Source organism: Crocodylus siamensis, chromosome 3 (genome assembly GCF_052110815.1).
Source record: "Crocodylus siamensis isolate JL-2025a chromosome 3, ASM5211081v1, whole genome shotgun sequence".
Taxonomy (NCBI): Eukaryota; Metazoa; Chordata; order Crocodylia; family Crocodylidae; genus Crocodylus; species Crocodylus siamensis.
In genome coordinates this window covers 99,594,730-99,621,202 of record NC_143397.1, presented here as the reverse complement: position 1 = coordinate 99,621,202, position 26,473 = coordinate 99,594,730, and the positions used below count along the sequence as shown (strand labels likewise).

Below are 26,473 nucleotides of genomic sequence, written 5' to 3'. Positions count from 1 at the left end.
GTGTACTCTACAGTATATTCCATTTCTTTTAAGTTTGTGTATTTGCTGATTATTACTTGAGTATCTATACTTAACTCTTTTTCCTAACAACTCTAGCTGTTGTAGCATGCCTTTTAATAAATGTCATTACATCTGTACTCTCTTAAATTTTCCTGCGTTCTTGTCTATTGCTTTGGGTTTTTCCTTGTCTTTTAATTGTAAAGCTAATGATGTCTTTTTTTTCTTTTTTTCTTTGTTTCCTTAGCCTATTTGGCCATCTACACTTAATTTCTTTATATTATTAATAAAAATATTGAATGTGTTCAACACACTTTGAAGAAAAATACATATGCTAATGGAATATTTTCATGAAGTTTCTGTACTGTGTGCAAAACTCATTATCAAGCTGAAGTTGGAGGTGATAGGTTCGTAACAGTATGTAATTTAAGGAGGAGACAAGCTTTCTGTGCTAAAGCATCATTTAGCTAATTTGGTGACAGTTTAACCCTCCTGTTTCAATCTATTTCAGCTGCTGAATCTAAGCAGGCAACTTTAGAAAGGTCTAATGTTCCCACTCAAATGTTGTTAAGCACTTTCAGTATCAGACCTCAGACTAAGTGTATAACAGTAGAATTGAGCATGTTTAATATAAGTATTGCTACTTGTGATTCCTGATAAAACATGGCATGCTGTCTATCCTAGGGGACACGTCTAGTGACTAGTTTGGGGTGGGTTGCACTTCTGCAGAACAAAATGCTTCTTCTCCAGTGGGTTAGGTAGGTTTAGCCTCATCTAAGGTAACTCCTAATTCTGTATGTGACTTCTAGATAGTAGTGACAAGCTCTTTGGGATAAGTTGTAGTTCAAGAAATCCTAGGACCACCATTAATAGTTTGCAATGTCTGCAACATTTTGTTGCCAAACCCCATGATCCCAAGTTGCTGGAAAAAGAAAAAAGACTTTTTTTCTGGCCCTGAAAACATAATTTTTCTTTCAATATATAAAGTTTCCATGAATCCCTTTTAAAACAAGGAATCCTTGCTGGTGAGCTGGTAAACTTGTCCTTGGAGTATTGTAGAACTACAACCTGAATTTTTGCAGATCACACCAGCCTGATTTGGTGATTACTGCTTGTGAACATGCCAGCAGTCAGTATGAGTACATGTACTACAGGGATCAGTCCCAAGAATGCCCTATAGTAATACCCTGCCTGAAGTATCCTGGTGAAAAACCCCTCATCCAGCTTTTTTGCGCAGCTATGTAAAGGAGTTGGAGATAGGATGTTATGGCATGCGAGAAGCCTGCAAATAGCTCTCAGGTGCATCATCACATGCAGAGCACTACTGTTCAGCTGAAGGAACAAATATGAATGCCAGCCATTTTCTATCAACCATAGGTGAGCATCAGGGTGGGAGAACAAGAGCTGAAGGTGGAAGCAATAAAGTAAATATGTTAGAGTGGGGTTTGGGAAATGAAGATGAGGACTAGGGTTGAGAGGAAGAGGGAAAGTAAATGAAAATATGAAAGTGCAAAGGAAAAAAGGAATTGGGGTTGGTTTTTCTGCCCCCTGTACCTCAGCCTCCAGACTTCTTTGTGTACTTCCTGATCTCTATTAAAACACTTCCCTCTCTGCCCCATTTGTAAAAACGCCCAGCTTTTCTAATCTGAAGTTTCTCTAAATGTATCCTTTTCATATAAACAGTGTATTGTTGTAACTATCTGCAGTAACTCAAATACTGGAAATCAGAGGGGTGTTGCATGTAGATTCATCACTTCTACCTAAGCCTTTTGATAGTTACCCTTGCAAAGCTGACGCTTCATTTTGAAGGATGCATGCACTCTCACTGGCTCCCTGTAAGGCATGAGGAAGTAAACACCGAAGAAAGAGATTTCTTAAAGAAATACTCCCACTCATGCTATACAATTGAGAACCCTTTGTACTAGGGCATGGTGTAGACCCAAGTAAGAAAGTCTGCATCAAAAAGTGTAGTCTAATGAAGGTTTGAAAAAAAAATAGTAGTTCAGGCCAAAGAGCCTCTTTTCTTTTTTCTTTCCTGAAATGTAAGCTAGCTGGACAAGTAACATTTTTAGTCTGCATCAAAAAGTGTAGTCTAATGAAGGTTTGAAAAAAAAAATAGTAGTTCAGGTCAAAGAGCCTCTTTTCTTTCCTGAAATGTAAGCTAGCTGGACAAGTAACATTTTTATCCAGCAAAGTTTCCACAAGCTCAAACTTCAATAAATTTTCTGGCAACAATTTCTACATTTGTTATTTGTGTTCAGACCATGCCTCAGTTGGTTATGTTGTGTATATTATGCTTGGGTTTACTATGGTACAGAATTTGATTCTTTTTTTGTGTCTGGACAACAGAATGATTTGCTAATAGGAGGAAGAACTTGTCTTTGTCTTCTGAAGCTAATGAAATCAGTACATTTCCAGATAGCTCTGAAAGGAAGAATACTGTTTCACGCACAGTCTACTCCTTTTAACAGCCTAATAAGATTTAGCCAGGGTATCAGTGCCTCAAGGGTTTTGTTATTTCTAGTAGTGGATTGCAACTGTGGTATGTTGCCTGCCTTCTTAGTATCTCCAGCGAATTCGTGAAAAATCTTCAATTCACCTTTTGGAAACTAATATTTTTTACAAAAGGATCTGAATAGTAAATAGCAGTGCTTCTTCAGTCACTCAGTTTTGTCCTCTGCTCTCCTCTTGCAAAATGTCTTGGTCTTAATCTCCCTGGTATGATAAAAGGGATCTGTAGAGACGATCTCATGAGAGGTCTACTCCTTAGTAACTATAGTTGTTCAATTTAGTGTCTGTACAGTTCCAAACACCTTCTCCCTTCATATCTCACCTCAGTAATTTTACTTGAGGGAAATGTATGTTTCCAAGTGGTTATGCTACTTCAAAGATTTCAGCCTAAGAGATGAATCAACCTATTTTCTTCATTGTGGGTTTTTGTTTTTGTTTTTTTAGGCTATATATTTGGCAAACCCTATTTGTCAGTCAGTAGATTAACTTCTTAATTGCGGACAAAGTTTCCGTTATACTGAAACCATTTTTAAACTTTCACACGATTTCTAATGAAATATTTGTATTGGTTGCATCACCCCAAAAGCCATATTTGGCTCACATGCTTATGAATTTTGAGAGGAGGAGGATGACCATGACTTGGAGCTGTCCATCAAAATGTTAGCTAGTAGTTAAATGCAAAAGCCCTGAAGAGGAGGTGTTTGCATTCTCTTTCTGTCCTTCTACTGACCATCTACAACACCTTTTTTTCCATCTCCAGTATAGTATTCGGCAGCCATTACTTAGTGTATAAATATCCCTGTTCTACAGATGGAGATGGAGGAGGTTTATTTTTAAGTAACAGCTTTCTTACCATGGTAACAATTGTAGTTTTTAGGGCTATTTTGGAACTATCCTAAAGTGGGTTCTTTATTTTTATTTTTAGCAAGAGCTGTGACTCCTGTAGCTCCGTGTGAGAGCTAAGAAAAATATAGCACTACAGCATGTACGTAGCATTAGCTTGTAGATAAGCATCTCCCTAAATTATTTTAGCCACTGTACTGTGAGACTTCAGTGGAGAAAAAAAAAATCTTAGTTTAAGGGTGGGGTAGGGAAAAGTGGCAAACAGGAAACTGCAATGAGGAAGATTGGGTCTTATCAAAGACCCCATGTTTGCATCATTAGCTAGTCTTCAACATTTTTAACAGGTTCTTTTCCTTTTATTTCTAAAATTTATCCCACGGTCAAACAGCAGGTTGAATATCAGCAGCTACAAATCTAAAACAAAATGTCATCCCATCTATGTAAAGCTGTCCATTTCTGCTCTCCCTCTCATTATCTGATCTGGAAATATCTTGTAAATTTATGTAGTCCAGGTTCCTCATTTACAACCTGTGGAAGTAGCTTTACTGGTTGAGTGTAACAAGTTCCACAGTCCTCTTTCTTGAACCACTTTTTGTTCCCGTATGCTGTTATTTCACTAAATGCTGAGCTGGGGCATATAACAGAAAGGAGCATCTTTGGTGCCAAAAGCTTAGCTGGGTTATACGTCTGTAGAGAAATGCTCCCATTATTTATGGAGTTTCTAAATGTGAATGAATACCTTAAATCCCAATCTTTACAACAGTCAACTTGCAGTGAAATCTTGGGCTCCAACCCTATACTCTGTCAAAGACAAAGGGCAGCTGGCCACCTAACTTCTCAGTTACACACCAAAAAAAATCTTCCTGGTTCTCCATAGTTGTTCCAGCTTATTTTTCAGCTCTTCCAAATAAATCCGCACCTCTGTTTCATTGTTCAGTGCTCACTTCCAGATCAGCTTGGAAAGATAAAAAATAGTCAAGCAGAGAGATTTTTGAAAGCCAATATGAGCCAAACTGCCATTCAGGGTTAGTGGAGGGTTTTATCTTCAGCCTATTATTCTAGTTTTTGGCTGTATGTTGAAATAGCATTTGTTGATAAATGAGCCTCACTTATTCTTAGGTAAGTGGGAATATTATGTGTGTCTAGTCCATTTCAAACTTGAATTTCTTGGAGGTGAGATGGGCTCTTTTAGATGATACATGAAGAGTCCTATTTACTCCATGGGAGCATTAAACATAATGCATAATAACGTTTCCTTGATGCAGAGGTTTCTCATAGTATCTTTAGCCGAAATTTCCCCTCTCCATCACCTTTCCCAGACTCTCCCCACCCCTTTTCACTCCTAATAGGAAGTATCCTTATGGACTGCAGCCCTGCCAAATTCATGAAGCTGATTTCATTTCAGTGATGTTCCGTACATGTAGACATGATTCTGTAATAAGCTCAGGACTGGAATTGAGCTTGTGTACCTCACTGAAGGGCCAGGGCCATATCTGTGAAATAGTTTCAGAATTTGTGAGGAGGGTTTTGTTAAATAACTCTTAACTTCCCTCTCAATCTCTTGTTCCAAAAGAGTTTCTAGATGGATGGCTTAATACTGTCCAATATATTATATTCTATTTATTTTACTGCATGGCACATCAAAACTGGAAAGATACTTGTGAAGTTGAACTAAAAAAAATGAACTTAGTCTTGTTTTTTAGAAATATGCAGGTATCGGGGTTAATATGTTCTTGAAGGACCATCAGTTAGACATTTCCTATCACCCACCACCCATCAAGAGAGAAATCAAACCTAGTCATATTGCCAAAGAGAGAATGCATTCTGTATGAATTTGTAAGATTTTTAAGCTATTCAGTGACTTGCCCCTTTCCAATTTGTTACATTGCTTTGTCCTCTCTAGAATTTCATAGCTTTTTCAGAGTTATGGTATATTGGTACAGGGAGGTAGTTAGCCATGGCAGTCTAAAGTCAGGCAGAATGCAGGGCAGGGTGGCAACTTATAGACTACCAAGCAATTTAGAAGGCCATTCAGCCATGTAAGTGTGATGTAAGAAGGTCTGAACAGCAAACGATTTCTGAGGAGTTTAACACCAGCATCAGCTGCATAGCAATGAACATTGTTTTGCACTGACATGTCAATCATTTAACTTCCCATATAGGATAGCTGAAAACTAGCAAATGATTTTGCAGAGATAAAATAATTAGGAAATAATGGGTCTAAATGAGCAAGCTGCTAAGTGCACCTTTGGAGAGGATGTAGTTTAACTTTGATTCTCGTTGAATTAAATGGAAGTATGTTCCAGAATAAAGGCCCAGTTTGAAAAATTATAGTGCTAAACCAAACTGTGCACAGCTCTCTTTTTTGTGATGAATGATTACACAGCATGCTTTCCTTTCTATGTTATTTTCTGGAATGTCCCTGATTTTTGCTTTAAAGGACAAACTAGAAGAATCTTTAAAGAGAAATATGTTAGGGAAATCTCTCTCTCTCTTTCTATCCACCCTGCCCCCAAATGTTGTAGATGTTACATCAATGCAAATTGTAAAAAATCTAATCACATTTAAGAATCTTAACTGTATTGGAAATTTATTTTGAAATATATAACCAGAAGAAACTACCAATGTGATCATAGAAAAATAGGTCTGGAAGGAGCCTCTGGAGACCACCTCAGCTCAAGGCAAGGATCATTTCTATCTAAACCATCTCATCCAAGTAATGATAATGATGGACTTAGCAGGAAATGATGGACTTAGCAGGAAATGATGAGAAGGTACCAGCAGAGGAGATGGTGTAAGTGACCGCTGATGTATTGGTTCCAATGGGCTTACCATCAATGAAGATCTGAGTTTTAGAAAGCAAATCCCATTTGAAAGCAGGACAAAAATGGAAAGCATTCGATTGTACACGCCATCGCAGTTATACATAATGGAGATAGCTTCTCCTTATATGAAGCATAGTTCCTCAAACTGTGGTACGGGTACCTCTGGTGGTATGCAAGACACAGGCAGGGGATACATGGGTACCCCAATACTCTTGCCTTTTCCTCTGTCTCGCCCCTTCCTCCTCTCAAAACTATGGCAAAAAATTAGGTGCACTGTGTGGTGCTTTAAATTCCTCAGTAATAATTTGGTGTGCCCCACTTTGTGTGACACTGGGTTCAGCCCTCCCAGCTTTGGCCAACATCACCTCTAGGCAGGTACATACTTGAGTTGTGCACTCCCGATGTAAAAGATGGCAACCCTATCCACACCAGATCAGACATCTGTCATATCATGGCCTTATATACACAGCCCTTCTTCCAACATATGGCACACATTAGTCTGTAAATATAAAATCCCTTGGAAAATTGAGTGTGAGGGTACTTATTAACATTTTCAGAAGTTAGGGGGTACTTGTTACTTAAAAGGTTGAGAAACACTGCTATAGAGCATCAATAAGTTATTAAGTACTGGGCTAGGCGAAATCCATTTTCCGTAGTACAAATCAACAGTGAATACATACATACTTTCCTAATGTAGTAACAGTAAGAGGGAAGACCTGAACCAAAGGCCTGCTGGATGGCTGATCTTTCCGTTCCATCTCATACTATTGTTGCTGGCACTGCTCAGTCCTGTTACACTTAGGATAAATGACAGGTTATAGTGTTTCAGGTTTTTCCGTGTCTGTGACTTGATCCATTGACCACAGTGGTTTCAGCTGGCTGGTTGTTCCTGCTTCACCAAGATGGCATTCCATTCACTTTTCTTTAATTAATTTACATGTTTTTCTGGCGAAAGGCTTATATTCTAGTGGTGATCTTCCATTCTAGTCTAAAGGGTAGCACTAGAGTGACCAGTATCCTGTTTTACCTGGAATATTCCTAGATTTCAGAGGCTGGTCTCAGTTTGCTGTTGGGAATTATAATGGGTACCCCAGAAACACAGGGGCATGGGGTACAGTCCGGCTAGGAGCTGGAGTGGCACAGAGTGTCTCGCAGGCAGGCACCACTGCCTTCCTGGCACAAAGTCCCTCCGCTGCTGATGTGCAAGAGCATAGGTGGAGAGAGGGGCAGTGTCCTGGATTTCCTGGATGATGTTCTGGATTTCCATACGGACAGCCTAGATACCACTTATTCTGTCTAGGGAGACATGAACTTTTAACCTAAGGCTGTGGAACCTTTGGGCTAGTTTATTTTAATCTGTCCCAGTTATACCTCTGTCATAGTGCTGCTGGGGTTTTGAGATTTATACAGTGGTTTGACAATTGTCCTGTAAAACAGTACATAAGGACTTAAAAATGCCAAAGATGCAAACCCCAAAGACTTTTCCTGACATATAAGGCTGGTAGATGGGTGATTCTCTACTTGATGCCTTCTTCTCAAGCTTTCCTAGCTTTTTATGGCAGTGTAAGATTTGTTTAATTTAACAGAAGTACAAAACGCCAACATTTCCATATGCTCTGTGGAAAGAAATATAGACAATACCAGAAGTTCAAAAACCAAAATACAATTTTTGTTCCGTGTACCCTTCGGCTTCATATGCTAACTGTATGCAGTATACATGTCTTCGTCTGATTCTCATTAACTCAAGTGCTCTTTAAATTACTTTTGGTCTTGGTATAAATGAGATTTCAGCCTATTTGAGTGAAAATGGGCTTAAGCTTCAAATTCTGGATCTAGCCACTCCCATGGTTTGGAAACTACTGTTTTATAATTTGGGTTCAGAAAAAGCAAAACAAAATATTTGTTAGTTTTTTCTCCCTCCCTCTTGCTTAACATGTTTAGAGACAAACAAGAACTAGGAGCTAGGGAAGAAATATGAGGAAAATGGATACATCAGTTCTATCTCTCATACATTCCAGGACATGCATTTTTAATTCTTTTTAGTCAGATGATGAAACTAATATTGGTTCATATCCTCCCCCATAGCTAACACTCAGCCAACTCTGTGTATCTGTTTGCCTATAGTGTTTATTTCTGAATCAATTGTTTCACTGTGGACTGTCACCCTGAAATCCTTGTTTGTACACCATGTCTTCTACCCCAACACCTCCTCTACCCATCCTTATCCCAATAGTGACTGATGCATGGAGCAGCCTTTTTGTGTGCTTTCCAGCACCTTCAACTTCCAGAGCAGGCTATGGAATGGCCATCTTGGAGGGTTTGTTCCGATAATCCTAGTCACCTCCCCACCCCAAAGAAATTTCCTTAGGCAAGCAGTTTGCAGTTTGAGAGAGGCTGCCCTTTGTGGATGCATTTATATCTGAAACTATCTCACAGGACCGTAAAAATACACTTTCTCTAGGTATCTAGAGAATAAACTAGAGAAGAACCACATGCAATGTATTTTTTCTGCCAAACCATTTGTAAATGAAAACCAGGCAGTAGAACTCAGTGATTCTGCCACTAAGTAACTGAACTGCTGCTCAGTGAGAGAGCAAATGCTTAGTAGAGCTCTTTTCATCCTCTACTCATTATGGCAAAAGCTCTTGTTTTACTCTTTCTCTGCCAATACAGCTAGATTCAGTGTTGATGAGATGTGAAGAGTCTTGTGGGAATTCTGTAAACTGTTTGAAGACGAACATTGCTGTCAGCATTGCAATTAATTTCAAAAGAATACTGGGTGACCTTTTCTTTCTCTAGAAATGTCAGTCTTGTGTCTCTATTATAATTTATGACAATATATAAATGTCATCACCCACAATCTCCTCCTTGTCTGATTACCAGTAAATGTATAAATAATATTGTTACACATAATTGAATTTCAAAAGACCAAAGCACACACTGAAAAGCAGCTTATGCTTTATTTGTAACCATCTAGCTAAACAAAGGCAGCTGCTCCTCTACTAAAAATGAAGCAAAATAACAATAATCACATGAATAATTTTATGAAGCTGGGGTCCTTGCTCAGCTTTCTCGCAAATGCTGTCTGTGGCATCAGTCTGACAGAATAACAAATTGGGAATGCTAGTTGTGTAAGAAGTGATAAACTCAGAGGGGAAAGGCTGAGTTGCTTATAGAACAAATAAACTTGGGAGACCAGGTATTTATCACCTGAGAATATGGTTATGACAGTTCATTCTACATGCTCCCTTCCTCTCCTTCCCCTTTTCCTGAAAGTCAGTAGGATTTCAGAATAAATGCAATATCCTTTTGTTAATGCTGAATAGGAAGTAGACATTGGGATCCCTTCAGGTTTTTATTGGGCTCTTTTTTTTTTGTTTTTAGAGTGTAAATACAAATGTAAAGTTACCTTGGTAACAAAAGTAACCTGGGTAAAGTTACTTTGGTAACAAAAGCTTCTGACCTGTAGTGGTGGGAACAGGACACTATGTTGGCTAAACAGCTTGAGATAAAACCTGTCCCATCTTGAAATAGATCGGTTTGCTGTTAAGAACAGTCTGACTGGCTCTGGATCTGCACAGGCAACCTGTCTTCAGAGCTCCAGTTACATGGAAGTAATCTGCCTTTCCTTTTAATTATTTTATCACTTGCAGACAGTCCCTACACTAAATAGTTTGTAAGGAAAACAAGTAAAGAGTGTGGGAGAGGGATGACATGTGAAATTAATGGGTTTCTTTTTTTTTCCACACCCATGCATATCAAATTATCCCTAACTAGACTGTTAGTCAATTTTGTATGGCTATCATGGCAGAAAAGCTGGAGGAGAGAGTTGGAGAAAGGGTAGCAGCCTTATGGATGGGTTCAAATTCCGCACAATTAGGGAGCTTAGGAAAGACATGGGAGAGTGTGTGGAAGGCAGCAGTGGGAGAATGAAACCGTGTTTGAAAAGCTCATCGTTGCCCTGGTCATTGAAACAATGCAGTGGAACCAACAGCAGAGGATGAGGAGGTATTGTGCATGAAGACTACTCATGTAACTAGTGCGTGGAACAATTAGTAGCAACTCCATTGCAGCTGTTCTCCCATACTACACAACTTCTGAGGGCACTGCTTCTCAGTGCCAAGACTGGTGTGCTTCACACAGGGTAGGGACAGACATTACACGTGAACTGATACAAGTGATTGGAAACTGGTTCAAATCTGTAACACAACAGAAGTTCAGTGCACAAAAACTGCTTTCAAAATGGCTGAAACTGGTTTAAGATAAATCTGGATGGATGTAGTATCAGACTTAACTGATTTAGGTTAAATCGGTTCATAGAATTTCTGTCCCAGATCCCTTCCAGATTCAAATGGTCTGCTCTAGCAGAGCAGGGAGGCAGGCTCTAGCCCCTACCCCCAGCTTCTGGCCTGGGCTACTGCAAGCATGTGGCTGCATTTCTGGAAGCAAAAGTAAATGTCTGTTCACTTGCTCATTGGTTCAATCTATGCAGCTTAAACTAACCTGTGAAGATTGAACTGATTCAGCCTCAGTCTTTTTGACTGTCTGTACTCAGCCATAAGGTTCCCCAGGCCATTTTTTTGAAAAATAGAAATCACACTTTTTAAGTGACACTTACATTTTCATAGTTGGTTGGATCAGAAGAGACCTGAGCAGATCATCAACTCCAACCCCCTGCCATGGCCGGAAAAAGTACTGGAGTCAAATGACCCCAGCAAGGTGTTAATCTAGCCTCCTCTTAAAGACCCCCAGGGTAGGAGCCAGTGCCACTTCTCTTGGAAGTTGGTTCCAGATCCTAGCTGCCCTGACAGTGAAGTAGCACTTCCTGATGTTTAATCTGAATCTACCCTCTGCCAGCTTGTGACCATTATTTCTTGTCACTCCTGGTAGTGCTCGGGGAACAGGGACTCCCCCAGTGCCTGCTGGTCCCCTCTGACTAGTTTGTAACAGGCCACTAGATACCCCCTCAGCCTTCTCTTGTGGAGGCTGAACAGGTTCAGGTCCCGTAGCCTCTCCTTGTAGGGCCTGCCCTGCTGTCCCCTGATCATGTGAGTGGCCCTCCTCTGGACCCTCTCCATGTTGTCCACATCCCTCCTGAAGTGCGGCACCCAGAACTGGATGCAGTACTCCAGCTGAGGCCTGACCAGTGCCGCATAGAGGGGAAGGATCCCCTCCTTGGACCTGCTTGAGATGCATCTGTGGATGCATGACAAGGTACGGTTGGCCTTCCTGACTGTATCCCCACACTGCCGGCCCATGTTCATCTTAGCATTAATGATGACTCCAAGATCCTTTTCTGCCTCTGCACTGACGAGAAGGGAGTTCCCCAGCCTGTAGGTATGGTGCTGGTTCTTCCCCCCACCCCAGGTGCATCACCTTGCACTTGTCAGTGTTGAAACCCATTCTGTTCTCATCTGCCCACCCCTGTAACCTGTCTAGGTCCGATTGCAGCCTATTCCTCCCTTTTAGCATGCCCACATCCCCCCTTATCTTAGAGTCGTCTGCAAATTTGAACAGGGTGCTTTTTACCCCCTCATCCAAGTTGCTGATGAAGGTGTTGAACAGTGCAGGTCCAAGAACCAAGCCCTGGGGGACCCCACTGCCCATATCCCTCCAGGTCAAATAAGACCCATCTACCACCAATCTCTGGGTGCAGCCCTCCAACCAGTTAGTGACCCATTTGACTGTGTAGGTGTCGATGCCACAGTTCTCTAGCTTTTTAATGAGAATGGGGTGAGAGACAGTGTCAAAGACCTTCCTAAAGTCCAGAAAGACTACATCCGCTGCTACCCCTGCATCTAAGGATTTTGTGACCTGGACCTTGTTCAAGTCTTTTGTATTCTAAACAGTTTCACTGGCCCAAACCACTTTACAAAACACGTGCATGAGAACTGTATTGTCCCCATGTCACAACTAGATAAGCTGAAGCAGAGAAGGGGTTATCTTATCTTGGGTCACAAGGCGTCAGTAGGAAAGTTGGTTGGGGCTCTTTGTTCTGAGTGGTACCCTATAGATAGTAGCCCTTTCTTCTCTGCTTCTCCAATGAACAGTGAATAGGCTTTAACACTAAACATGCTTACAGTATGTGTCAATGGAGCAAGCTGCCTAGGGAAGTCATGGAACTCTGCCGAAGGTTTTTCAAAAAGGAACTTGATAGGTATTTGTCTGGGATGGTTTAGAAAGAGCGGATCCTGAATTTGCAGAAGGGTTGGTCTGGAAGATCCTTGAGGTCACTTCCAACTCTGTGATTCTATGTATGAGGTACATTCATATGTCCCTTAATTCAAGGGGATGACTGTAAGGAAACATTGTGGGAATAGGGTTAATCAAATGGGATTAATTTAAAGGGAATAGGGTTAATCAGAGTTCATTTCTCTAACTTGTTCCTATTCTTTTTCCCATCTTCATTTGTAAGCGTTCAGGGTAATGTTTGATGGAGGTAACTAACTGCCCAAAATTGCACTGGTGGCATAGGAACAGAAACAATGCAAATAACTGAAGCAGTGAAATTTCCTCTGTATAAATCATGATGGGAGTAGCACTTGCACTGTGCTATTACCAAAATGTTTTGATTAGAGATTGAAGGGGGCCAACCATTTTTCAATTGTTGCATCTGCTTCAGAAAACATTGCTCACCTTGGTGACTAAAGAAAGGACCCAAAGACGATTCTTAATTACACTAATTTTAAATAGACTAGAGAAGCAGCATTTGGCCTCCAGGTGAAAGAGAGAATGCCTTCACCCTGTTTTCAGTCATTCTTTTCCCAGCCTCCCACAAAACAGTGGTTTGACAGCATTTTTATATGCTTTGCTATATGATTGACAAATGATTATTCTCAGAGGTGAATTATGTTTATTCAGCCTGGCTGAGAATATTTGCCATATTTTAAAATGTATTTGCTGCAGTAGTCATCACAATCTATTTAATATTTTGTCTTGAGACATCAAAATAAATAATATCATCTATAGCAAGCATTCTTACATGAGAAATGTGATTTATATTCTGGTGGCTTTTTCTGTGAAATGCTTGGAAAGCAAACAAAAACTGTAAGGAGATGTTTAATCCTGCATGCCTTTTTGATTTTCAATTATCTCCACTTAGACAACTGTAAGGAAAGGCAGCACAGGAAACTTCCAACTGTCTCTGGATGAATTCAATTACTTTGACCATCATGACCATTTTCTGATCACAGAGAAGAGAATTGCAAATGGGTAGTAGCTCAGATGCCTTCTGGGTAGTGGGATTTAATACTATTAGGAACAAAGAAAATGCTGTAATTGCAAATTTGGATCCTTTCAGTATGGCACTAGGAAATACTGACTCTTTATTCTGTCCAAAGTGGAAAATCCATGGAGATATTTGTCCATGTTTTATTGGGATAGACCCAGGGATTTAAGCTAAGTACATTTGACTTGACCTAATCTTTGAGATCATAGTGACTGGGGCTCTTACCTTTCTTATGGTCCTGAGTTCTTGATCTTCCTCTCCTGCAGAGTACTCCAGAGCCTCCTAGCAGATGACTAGTTAGGAGAAATTACTTGTTCATAGTATAGTTGTCTCTGGCTCCAAACTAGGCCCAGATTCTGCTTTCAGTTTGCCCATGTTTGGATCACTGATCAAAACTTAAATTAGCTTCTCAGCTATCTTAAACTAAATTTATCTTGATTTACACCTGCTCAATCCAACTGATTTCTACATATAGGTTTTCATTATGCTTTCCTTAACTAATCCATTTCCTTGGAAACTTCTTTAAAGACTATTTGCAGAAAATGGTGAAATGGTGGCTCATCATAATTCCATAACCATTTTTCCTGTTTGATGCAGTGAGTGTTTTCAAATTCATTTCCACAGTAGATCCAACCACTTTATAAGAAAAGGCAAGGCAGCATTTCTTAGTGGTGCCATAGGAGGGCTCATTTCCTCCTGCATTAGTGCAAAGGGGAAGGAAAAGAAGCAAATGGCCAATCATTTCAACTAATTATGCAAAACACTTTTCATAAAAATTCTCCATTAGCCATAGCTCAGTGTTGTTTTTATGGGTTTTCAGGGTTTATTATGTGGACAAGTTGCTTGATCCCTAACAGAAGAGTGCTGCTCCCCTGTTGAGAAACTCATGACAAAAATATGATACAGAAACATCCGGGGCAGCAGGGAGTGGGACCAGGCTTGTTGAACTGTGGCAGACTAGATTGGGTTACCTGTGTAGAAAGCGACACCTCCTTTATTTCTCGTTCCCGGAGGCTCGGGGGGGAGGCAACCCTGCTCCAAGGGGCACTGCTGGCCTTACGTGTGCCGGGGCAACAGCGCCCAGCCCGGTGGGTTGGCACTGGCGGGTGGCGCCAGCCTCAGGCGGTGCAACAGGGCAGCAGTGTCCCCCGGGGCGCAGCCCCCGGCCCTTATCAGCGCGGCCACGTGTGCGCGGGCAGCCGGGCGGAAGGGCCGGGGCCGGGAGTCCGCAGCGCCGCCGCCCGGGGCCGCAGGGTGCGGAGAGGCAGCTCGGCATGAGCCTCCTGCCCTGGCTGGGGCTGTGGCTGGGGCTGTGGCCGGGGCTGAGCGGGCGGCCGGCGCGGGGGCAGCGGGGTAAGTGCGGGCGGGCGGGCGCGGGAGCGGCCGCGGAAGAAGAGCCCTGGGGAGCGCAAGAGTCCCCCTGTCGCGATGACCCCCCCACGGCAAAGCGTCGCCGTGCCTTTTTGCCCTGCGCGGACCAAAGAGCCGCTTCCAAGACTGGGCGCGTCCCTGAGGCAAGCACACGAAGTGCCGGCCTCGCTCCCCTTCCCCTCTGCCCCCAGATGCGTAAGATGGTGTACACCAGGGGCGGGCAGTTACTTCAGGCAGAGGACCGCTTACTGAGTCGTGGCAAGCCATCGAGGGCCACATGACAGGCCCTCAGGGGCAGAGAAATATTAATTTTCTAATTTTTTTAGTGGCCCCGCGGGCTAGATAGAATGGTCTGGCGGGCCACATCGGGCCCACGGGCCTCATTGTGCTCACCCCTGATGTAAACCCTGCTGTTTGCCTCATGCTGGGAAGGAAAAACCTCCACCTCTCTGGCAAAAATGCTGCAGCTGCTCCTTTCTGGTCCTCTGAAGCATCAAGTACTAGCTGCGGGTGGAGACCAAATCCTGCTTGGCCCCCTGCCAGGTGATGGGCAGCTGGCTGGCTTGATCTGTTCGGGAGGGCACAGCCTATTCCTTTTACATCCTCCCTTCCAGCTCTGGTTACAGGTGTTAGTCTCCAGGTGGATCCCTATGACAAGAAGCATATCAGGGATATTAGGGAAACCTTACAATTTCCAAGCATAGCGGCTGTTTCCATTTCCAGTTGATTGAGACCATGTGTAATGTCAAAAAAGATAAAATGCCAGGTGATGTGGGAAGCAAACTGCATGGGCAAATTGCTTTCAAGTGACATGCCCATTTAGGTAGGGCATCTTCATGCCATCTGGCAAAATTACAGCTGTCTTCAGGAGTGGGCAGTAACATCAGTAACATTCGTAGATGCGTTTGTGTTTTGTGATTGATTTCATAGCAAATTCATGATATTTTAATGTGTGTAGGTCCGAACTGTATACGTTGAGCTTGTGATAGCTATGTGTATATGGTTTCATAGTGATGTTCACACGTTTTATTAGCCGGCTTGTAGTCCAACTCATTAGGGTGTTGATCTTGTTACTGTTGAAGACAACGTAAGTCTTTCTTTTGACTGCTGTGGAAATTGGATTAGGGCCCATGTCCAGGCAGAATATATCATTGACTAGACTGGATAAGGCGATTTCAGTTTCTGAGGAAAATACTGAATGTTGCCATCAGGAGGCAAGAGATGACATGATATCATCCAATGTAATGGCAAAATAAGTTATCTCCTGTGACTGTGGTTGCAGGAAGATACTCCCTGTTCCCTATCATCAGATTTGAGAGATCCTGAGGTAGCTTTTAGTGTAGCTGTTCTGAACTTAATTTAGTTTTTAAAAGGCACACTGGTTGCAAATGTACAGGAATAGGTTTTTGTTTCCTGTGATGATTTAGAAAAAAAAGGCAAATAAGGGCATCATCATCTTTGAAATAAGAATTGTGTGCTATTTCATAAGAGTTTCAAAGGAAATCTTAAATTCACTTTTGATAAAAATAAATATGATCTGCAACTGAAAAAGGCCTTTTTATATGATATAGAAAACTGGTGTGCATTACTCCTCAAAAACCAACCTATGTTCCTCGTTTGCCTTCTTTTTGAGGCTGTCTCTATATGAAATCACAAATACCTTTCAGACAATGTTGCGACTTGCAAGAGGTGATTTAAAAAATTCATAATTTACACATGCAAATCATATGAACTGTATCATCTCTAGCATGGAAATTAATTTTGTATCTCTAGGAAAAAAATTGTACATTCAATCCATTGTTGTGTGAAATAGTTAACTGTTGCACTCTCAAATACTTCTTTAAAATGCTAAATAGGCTTAATTATGTGTTTGCAGCATTTGTGTATGTTCAAGCTATTTTGTTACCGTTTCAGTCAAGGAGAAAATCAGTTTGATATGGTAAGATAATGAAAAAGGATACAAAAAGAGAAACACAAAACACATTTTTATCAATAAACATGTTAAGGAAACAATTACATATTTTATTCCAGTCAAAATCTTGTATATGAAGTTCATGTTAATTTGTGATAAATTAATCATATATGCCATACTCAGGTAAACCTTCATTTCTAGAATATCTACATTAATAACTACATTTCTAGAATATCTTTGTTACAAGTCATTTTTCTATGGGCCATGTTCTTGATCTTAAGTGTTACAACCCTTGTACTAATTGTTTACACATTAAGGATATAAAAACAGACATAGTGTGATAAACAATGCAGCTGTCCAGGCAAAAGTGAAAATGTTTGTTGAATTGTATACATAATACTGTAGAGAACACTCCTTTGTATGGCGTGACTGAGAAATAAAATAAATGAAAATAAGGAGGAAGGAAAAAAAGAGAGAAAATAATATGAAATGGAGCTGATGCATACATCCATTTTGAATGGCCAGTTGCTTACACAGAAGACTGGAAATTTTCATGTTGCCAAAGTATGAATGGATGTAGTAACCCCTGCAGTATAAAAGTAACAGCCACTTTTATAGATAGCTTTCCATTTCTGAATCTGTACCCATGAACGAATAGCTTCATTCACAGAGATGCTACTGGATTTCACAAAGACACCTTAAAAGGCTGCTATTTCTGTTAGGGAGCCAAGTGCCAGGTACACTCACAACCTTTCATGTGGCCATTAAGTTTTCACTTGCCTGTCAGAAGGCTACTAAAAGTGAATATTGAAGCTCGGAGACCAAAAAACTGGGTGGCATTCCCTACAGCAGAGGCAGATTTCTAAGGGATTTGGTACAGTTGTGAGCCATGTTAATTCTTTTGAGCTGCTCTGCTAAGTATCTGCATATTTATTTAGGTACTTATATAGTTCACTTGTCAATATATATTTTTTCCTATATTAAAACAATGGTGAGTAACCCATTTCTTCTTCAGTAGACGATAATGTACTTGGGCTTTGGATGGGAATAGGAATTTGATTAAATGGGCAAAACCAGCATTTTAAAATAGGTTATTATTAGTTAAAGCAATCTAAAATATACTGGGTACATCAGGAAAAATATCAGAACATGTTACCCACTTAAAACTTATTGATTCATTGTTTAATAAACAAACAAATTATTAACTTTAGCAAATAAACAGATTGTTTGCGGTCACTATGGATTAGGTTTCTGACCATATTTACATGTGTAAGGATGCTGACAGACCCCCAGTGGGGTCTATCACATAAGCTAAAAGTATTTCTGCAGAACTGAAGCTGAAAATACATTTATTTGGAAAAGGTTAATGCCAAGCATTGCACCCTAACAAAGACTGAAATAATAACAACATTATGAAATATTTCTGAAGGTTGAGTTTGCCTCAGAAGTTAAAAAGCAACACCTAAAACTGATTAGAATACGAACAGGGCACGTGGATGCACCAGATATGTTCCCAGTATTTATCTAAACAATTTTAATAGCTTATATTTAGGTTTTGGTATAAGCTCTTATAACATCAAAATTACTTCTGCACAGGATAATATTTTAAAGAAAATATAATTTAAATATTTATTTTATTTAATCATCCATTTTATCCATTGTGTGAACAAAAGTCTGTGTCACAGGCTTTCTTTATGGCTTTGGGCAGGTCACTTTGGGAATGTCTGTACAGATAATTGTGGCTGCCTATCCACACTGAGAATTCCCCATCCTGATGGGCAGGGGCAGTCCATCCTGCACCAGGAAGCTCTGCTGAAAGTTAGGGTCAGAGGATGACCCCCTGCTGCTGGTCTTTTTCTCTCCAGGACTCTGTCTGGAACTTGCTCAGGCCTGCACATCTCCAGCACAGGGATGCCACCACTAGTAAATCTACAACCCCTTCTTCCTTATTTCCAGGCTTTCTGCATCACGTTTCCTCTCTCCAGTATATGTAAGAAAGGCTATGTAGTCTATACATCAATGTTAAAACAAGAATCGCAGCAAGGGTGGCTTTGGGGCAGGCTGCAAGATATGCTAGGGCTGTCCATTTCAAGCAGCCAGGGGCCACATGCTCCGCAGGCCTCATCGCATCATTCAGGCCACACCAGTGGAAGCCATTGACCCTACAGGTCACACACAGTGCAGGCTCCCTCCCATACTGAATCCATGGGCATCTTGCATTTGCCTTTAGCTCCGTGGTCATGGGTGCCCTGGGCTGTGGGCTCCCCTAACACTGCTGTGGAAGTCAGAGGAGGGAGGAGGAACCTGGAGACTACAGCTGCTGCCACACCAAGAATAGTGGGGGCTGGGGCTGCAAATTAACTCCAAGTGAGCCATCAGTTGGACAGCTCTGAGGTGTGATGTAGATGGGGAAGAACAACTCCCTTGGGGGTGACCTCAGGTTTGATCCTAAATATTTGTGTAGATATGTCCTTTATATATGTGCAGAGGAAACTTACACTGGAGATTAGGCAGAACTTTCTGACTAAGAGGATGGTTAGACATTGGAACAGGCCATTTAGAGATGCTGTGGGCTCTCCATCCCTAGAAGGTTTCACAGTTCACTGGAAGAGAAGTTTACACAGACACTTGACTGGGATGGTTTAGTCAGGGATGATCCTGTCTTGAGCAGGAGGCTGAATTAGATGACCTCATGTGATCCTTTCCTGCCCTGCTTTCATACGATCCTATGCAATCTATGCCTCTGTCTTTGTCTATAAAATAGAGCTATGGAATGTGGGGATGAAGTCCATCAATGACAGCTGAGGGATACAGTGAAGAAGGCCTTGTGCATAGGTTGCTAGAATGAATGAAGTTTAGAAGTCTTTATATTTGTCAGTGGAGAGTTATAGGTATGTTTCTAAGTAAGGTACAAGAATTTTGGACAAGATTTTGGTTTGTTTATTTTTTTCTTTTTATCAGGAGTACAGTGTTGTGTTTTCATAGTGTAATCAGGCTGGCAGATACAACTTGGTTTAAACGGGAAATTTTCAAACATTACTACCTGAATCGTGCTATCTGTTGTTCAACAAAAAATATATAATATCATGTAATATCATGTTCTGGGAAATTAGATCATTCTTCCTCCTGTCAGTTTTTCTTGATTGGGCTTTTTAAAACATAACAGGTCTAGATTTTATTTTGGACTCAGGGATGAACTGGAACACAATCTCAGTTCTCAGGGCTTAATGTAAGGTTTTATACTCCCAATGCAGTGAGCTAACCCACAAGCTACATTTTTAGTATTTTTTCTAACTGTACCTTTATGTTCTTAAAGATGCAACAAACAGTTCAGTCCTGGATGTCTGTGCTACTTGCCATATTTATGCCACATGTCACCAAAAAGAAGGCAAAAATGTCTGCATTTGTAACTATGGATTTGTGGGTAACGGGAGGACTTATTGTCAAGGTAAGCTATTTTTTTTAACATAAAATCATCAAAAATTAGGGTGGGAAGTATGCAATTTCTAATAGCGTGGCTGAGAATGATGTTACTTAGATCTTAGGAATGGAAATGTTTCTAAAAATTTGTTCAAAACCTAGAAGGCCTATAATTGTTTTAGTAATTATTATTTGTAAAAAATCTTATAAAATGTGGGTTCATCGGTTGCTTTTAAAATAAAATAAATATTTTTGTGCCCTTCACACTATCAAAAGTATTAGTAATATTGTATCTTTAGTGCTTTTTAAATTCGGAGATACTTGATTCAATTTCCACATAAAGAGACACTGCGAAGTTACATGTTTTACAAGCCTCAGAATTTTGACCATATTTTCCCCCAAATTGAAGGCATTAAAAATCTTTATATATTTTTTAAATTTTCAATGAAATAGAAAAGTAATAATTTCCCCCATTTTTGTTGCAAACAATTATTTTTTTCACTGAGAACCAGAACATGAAATGGACTTTTAACAAAAGAATCACTTCACTGATTTTTCCAGTTAGGACGATGACTTTAAAACAGTGGTGTCAAACTCAAATGGTCCCATGGGCCAGTTGAATGGTGTGGGACTGGTCCGCTCCCGCCTCACATGCTGAGTCTAGTTCCTGTGGCACTCAGTCTGGCCAATACAGGACTGCACCTCTATTATCAGAATGGGATGCAAGTAGTACTGCTCCCTCTGAATACCCGTGGAGCTGGGGGTGGAGGGGAGCAGCGGGTCCCAGACGGCACTCAGTCTGGCCATCACTGTGGGACCCAATGATGTGGTCCTTGGGCTGTATCTAGTTTGCAGGCCATATCTTTGAATCCCTACTTTAAAATACTTTCAGTTCTTAGATTCAGAGGTGGTAGTGTTAAGATATATAGAAAAGTGTGTTTATTATATTTAAATGTGTACCATGTATTAAATACTAGCCCATATGTACAGTATCAAAGTGTCATCCAGGGACAGTGTAACAAGTGGGCATCCCAGGTCTGGTCAGTTGTTGGCGCGCCCACTTGCTTCTGGGCTAACCGCCCGCCTTCCTCATTTCATAGATTTCATAGACATTAGGGCTGGAAGGGATCTCGGGAGATCGAGTCCAGCCCCCTGCGCAAAGGGCAGGAAGTCAGCTGGGGTCATAGGATCCCAGCAAGATAAGCATCCAATTTACTCTTGAAGGTGTTCAATGTAGGTGCTTGAACCACCTCCGCTGGCAGACTGTTCCAGACCTTGGGGGCTCGGACAGTAAAGAAATTCTTCCTTATGTCCAGCCTGAAACGGTCTTGCAGGAGTTTGTGACCGTTCGACCTCGTCATCCCATGGGGCGCTCTGGTGAACAGATGTTCCCCCAGATCCTGGTGGTCACCCCTGATAAACTTGTAGGTGGCCATCAGATCACCCCTGAGCCTACGCTTTTCCAGGCTAAAGAGTCCGATGTCTCTCAGCCTGTCATCGTAAGATCTGTTTTCCTGACCTCTGATCATGCGCTTGGCTCTCCTCTGGACTCTCTCAAGCTTCTCCACATCCTTTTTGAATTGTGGAGCCCAAAACTGGACACAGTACTCCAGCTGCAGCCTCACTAAGGCTGAGTACAAGGGGCGAATGACGTCCCGGGATTTGCTCGAGAAGCATCTATGGATGCACGCCAGCATTTTGGTCGCTTTACTAGCCGCAGCATCGCATTGCAGGCTCATGTTCATCTTGTGGTCAATGATGACCCCCAAGTCTTTTTCTTCTGTAGTGCTAACCAACCTAGCACAGCCAAGCCTATAAGGGTGCTGCAGGTTTTTCCTCCCAAGGTGGAGAACCTTGCATTTTTCGGTGTTAAACACCATGAGGTTCTCGTCTGCCCATTTGCTGAGCTTGTCCAGGTCAGCCTGGATCACCCGCCTATCTTCTGGCGTGGATGCTTTGCCCCAAAGTTTGGTGTCATCGGCGAACTTGGCCAGTCCACTCCTAACTCCAATGTCCACATCGTTAATGAAGATGTTGAACAGTATGGGTCCCAGGACAGAGCCTTGAGGGACCCCACTGGTCACAGGGCACCACGATGAGTGACTGCCATCAATCACTGCCACACCTTTATGGTAATGATTACAAGATGTTACCTAGGTGGGAGGCTGCCCATTTACTAGCCCAATGCTACAGGCATTACCCATGACTCCTACCTCCCCTTATTGAGTCCCAGGTCTTGCAGATGCTTCTCCCTCCAGTGGCTCCCACTGGGACCTGAGCTCCAGCTTCTCACCAGGGCTCTCATTTGCCACTGGAGCTTGTGGTCTCAGTGCCCTCACTCTGGGTTCTGTCTTTACGCACACATACTCTGGGCCTCCAAGCTCCACACGCTGGGCCTCCAAGCCCTGGGCCCCAGGCCCCACAGACTAGGCTCCAAGCCTGCATACTCTGGGCCATCAAGCCTGCCCCATGGGATCGGGGCTCCTTGCCCTCCCTGGGCTCTCCCCTTATCCTTGGCCCCGGGAGCTTCCTTAATAGCTCCCCAAAGCTCATGACCCCACCCCGCCTTGGGGCTTCACTCTAGCTCCTATATGCAGCCTTAGACTTCCACTGTAGAGTCTGGGCACTGCCACAGGTCCCTCAACCAACCCAGGTCCTGCCTCAGTGCTCTCAGCAAGTCTGGGCTCCCCCTGCTTGATCTCACTCAACAGGGATGTGGGACTGAGGTTAGGAGGTGCCTCATACTCACCTTTCACCGGGGAGGTAACTGGCCTGGCTACACTACAGACAGTCCCACCAGGCCACCCATCTCTGGCAGGGTCCAGTTTTCAGTCATACCCAGGACCATGGGACCGCCTCCTTCCCCATAGCCCCAGCTCTTACCTCCAGGCATGTTCTATGGGTAGCAGCTCAGCTGTTGGACCTTCAGCTGTAGCAGCAAACTGCTGCTGTTTTGCTGTTCAGGGCCCTGCTCTTGTAGGCAACAGCTGGGCCCTGTTCTGCAACCAGGCAGCAGTGCCTAATTGGGATTGCAGGCAGCTGCTCAAGCCCCTGCAAGTAACAGAGCACCCTGTTACTGTAGGTTGCACCAATACAGCTGGTAGCTGGCAAGAAATCATTTACCCTGAGTTATGAAATTACAAAAAAATCAAAGCAAGCAGAAGTCTGATTTCTTGAGAATGATGGGCAAATTTTATTTGAATCTCTTTGATGTATTTTTGAATACGATGACAGATAAAGACGAATGCCAGATTGGAGCCAGCAAGATCTGTGGAGAGTATACATCATGTCATAATACTCACGGAAGCTTTTTTTGTGTTTGTCTGGATGGGTATCGTCCCTCTAACAACAACAGGACATTTATTCCCAATGACGGCACATACTGTACAGGTAACTGCAGCAACAAGACTCAATTTTTAGAGCCACCTGTTTGGCAAACACTTTTGTTTCTTTGCAGTCATATTCTTTATTTTAAAAACTCACATGCAAGCAGTTAACTCTTACTCACAAGTAACCCATGGCCCACTTATGTACGTACTAGCTACACGTTATTCTCATGCTGTGAGCTAGGCCGATTATATTCTCCTTTCTTCTACTTTTCCTTGTTCTGTTGATGAACATGATTGGTGCAAAGCTGCTTTACTGACCAAAAGAAGCTGCCATTAGGAAAAAAGGATGATTTCCTTTCCCCTACTTCCAGCTTTTCCAGTTTTTTGTTACTGTGGGGTTTCCACTTTTAGACAGAATATAGACTTGAGGGCATAGACAGAAGTGCAACTCCCCACTGTAACTCAGAACACTTTGTAGGAAGTGTTCTGAGTTACAACAAGCCCCTGGACCAAACAGAAGTTCACTGTTGGTTCCAGGGGGAAGGAGAATCTAGCTCCTGGGTGGGAGCCTGCAGCTGCTTCCCCTAGTAATGACCTCTCCTCCCCCTCAGCCTGTCCCTGTTTTCAGAATGGGAGGGGGAAAGGGAGCAGAGGGAACTTGTTCTAGGGATTCCCCAGCCAGTGCTGGAGGGTGAAGTGGGTGAATTGGTAAATGCTGCATACATGTAGATGATGATACTTTACTGCGCAGTAGATTAGTCTGCTATGCAGTAAAGTGTCTTGTGTAAATGTGCCCAGCATGTTCCAGGGTCAGTCCCTCAGATGATGGAATTTAAAAAGTAAATCCAATTAAAAAAAAGATTTATAATTTTTTTTTGGGGATTCCAGATATAGATGAATGTGAAGTGTCAGGCCTCTGTGGCCATGCAGGTCAATGTGTGAACACCTTTGGAAGTTACAAGTGCAACTGCATAGAAGGTTACAGACCAGAAAATGGAACAGAATATTTTAATCCATCTAAGATTTCATGCAGACGTAAGTGCCTTGGATGTTGTTTATGCTACAGATATAATCGGGTCCATCATGATGTTGGCAGTACCTCCCCTGACCTATACTTCTGATTTCCCAGGGCAGCAGCCCTTTGTGTGGGCTTTACCTCTTGTTTTTTTGAATTCACCATATTGAAATGATATTTGGATGGTAGGGTGACAGTAAATGTAGATTGCCGCAGGCTCTCTGCAGTGGTTTGAGTATGTAAGGTCAGTGAAGTTTGCTATGCCATGGAGGTGATATAGTTAGGTTCTGAGTAAAGAGGAAATCTGCCATAACCTATTTGCATAACTGTGTTGCTTCAAGAGGAAGGGAAGAGGGGGATAAAGGGCTGGTGAATGAGGTCAAGTGAGTAACACAAGCCTAGGGGAAAGGAATAATAAAATGATGAACCATCCACTTGTCACATATGGTGCCGCCTGCAAGAATAAATGACTCTTGTTTTTCCTGCTATACACAGAAATTAATCTAAATTTGAAAATTTTATTTCTGTTTTTGGTTCTTCTCCTTCCCTCTAGTGTAAATTTGCATGGCAGTTCCATACCTGATGGACACAGAAGGCTCACAGAGCTGACTGCAGTTCTCAGGGTGCATTGTATCCATGGTGAAATGGACAGGTGGTGATTATGGAATTGTCTTATACAGAGAATTGCAATGTTAGATGGCAGAGCATATTGCACATAGTGTGTTGCCTTAGATTAAAATATCCAACCTTAAGTTGCCTAATTTTTAAAGGTGTTGATCAGCTGCATATCTCATGGACTTCAGACAAGATGAACAACTTAAATAAATTGACTATAATTAAATGTGTACTGAATATCCCTCAAGTGGAACTTGACAAGTGGACACAGACAAGAAGGACCAGTCAGATTTGAACTGGTTAATCTAAATCATCTTAGATTATGCATTAGAAGCAGGATCGAGCAGTACCAAAGGACATACCATTTGGCAACATCTAGATCATGGTATATGCATGAGAGGTCACCTACATAGGTAGGAGTTTTTGGAGACCTGCCATCCTCCCTTTAGGGCACTGAGACAGAATCCAAAGGCCAGACTGCATCCAGACATTTGCTCTCTCCTTGGCTATATTTTCACAGGCATCCAGGAATTGAACCCAGGGCTCTTGTGTGGTAGATAAGGATTCTACCACTGAGCCATAGGTGACCTGAACATACCATTTAACCTGGACTTTTCTGAGTATTTTTTCTATCATGTATGTGGAGATACACAGCCATTTACTCTTCGGATTTTTTTTTTAATTGATTTCCTGGGAGAATGTTTCTGATTAATAGCCTGTAGCTGTGCAGCCAGGTCACAACTGCCATGAGGGCTGCTAGCTCCCAATGGGGAGCCAGCATTTTATTTTTAGTTAGTTTTTTTTCATGGATTTTGTGAACAATGTCTGATTCCACAGAAAATTCCTGTTTTTGTAATTTCCATGAAATCTGCAAAATCACACTGGGCTTTTCTGGGCTGCGTTGCCTCAGGCCCCCCGCCCCACCATCCACTCTGAGATGTGCAATGCCAGAGCCCAGAGCAGCTCTTTGCAGCCTCCTGGCTGCAGCCAGCCCAGGCTCTGGGTAGCTGCTGCCAGCCACATTGCCAGGGCTGTTTGCAGCCTCTCAGCTGCCTGCTGGGAACAGCCTGGGCTACGTGGCTGGCAGCAGCTGCCTCCTTGTCCATCTGTCTCTCTTTCACCCTCTTTTCCTCTCTCTCGCCCCTTCCTCCTCTCAAAACTATGGCAAAAAATTTGGTGTGCTGCGCATTGCGCAGCACTTTAAATTCCCCAATAATAATTTGGCGTTCAGCCCTCCTAGCTTTGGACAACATCATCACCTCTAGCTCAGGTACATACTTGAGTTCTACACCCCTGGTGTAAAAGGTGGAAACCCTATCCACATCAGATCAGACATCTGTCATATCACAGCCTTATATACACAGCCCTTCTTCCAACATATGGTACACGTTAGTCTGTAAATATAAA

The 26,473-nt window shown here is 42.2% G+C and overlaps 1 protein-coding gene across 1 annotated transcript in view; it reads left to right on the top strand.

Moving 5' to 3' along the window:
- Window positions 1-275: 275 nt before the first annotated feature.
- The window catches only part of SUSD1 (sushi domain containing 1), a 106,031-nt gene continuing 79,833 nt past the window's right edge, over window positions 276-26,473 (top strand). The window contains exons 1-4 of the mRNA XM_090037654.1: window positions 276-14,757; window positions 20,004-20,135; window positions 23,342-23,497; window positions 24,325-24,471. Of these exons, the coding sequence (XP_089893780.1) occupies window positions 14,679-14,757; window positions 20,004-20,135; window positions 23,342-23,497; window positions 24,325-24,471 (514 nt within the window). The 5' untranslated portion in view covers window positions 276-14,678. The remainder of the gene's footprint in view (window positions 14,758-20,003; window positions 20,136-23,341; window positions 23,498-24,324; window positions 24,472-26,473) is intronic.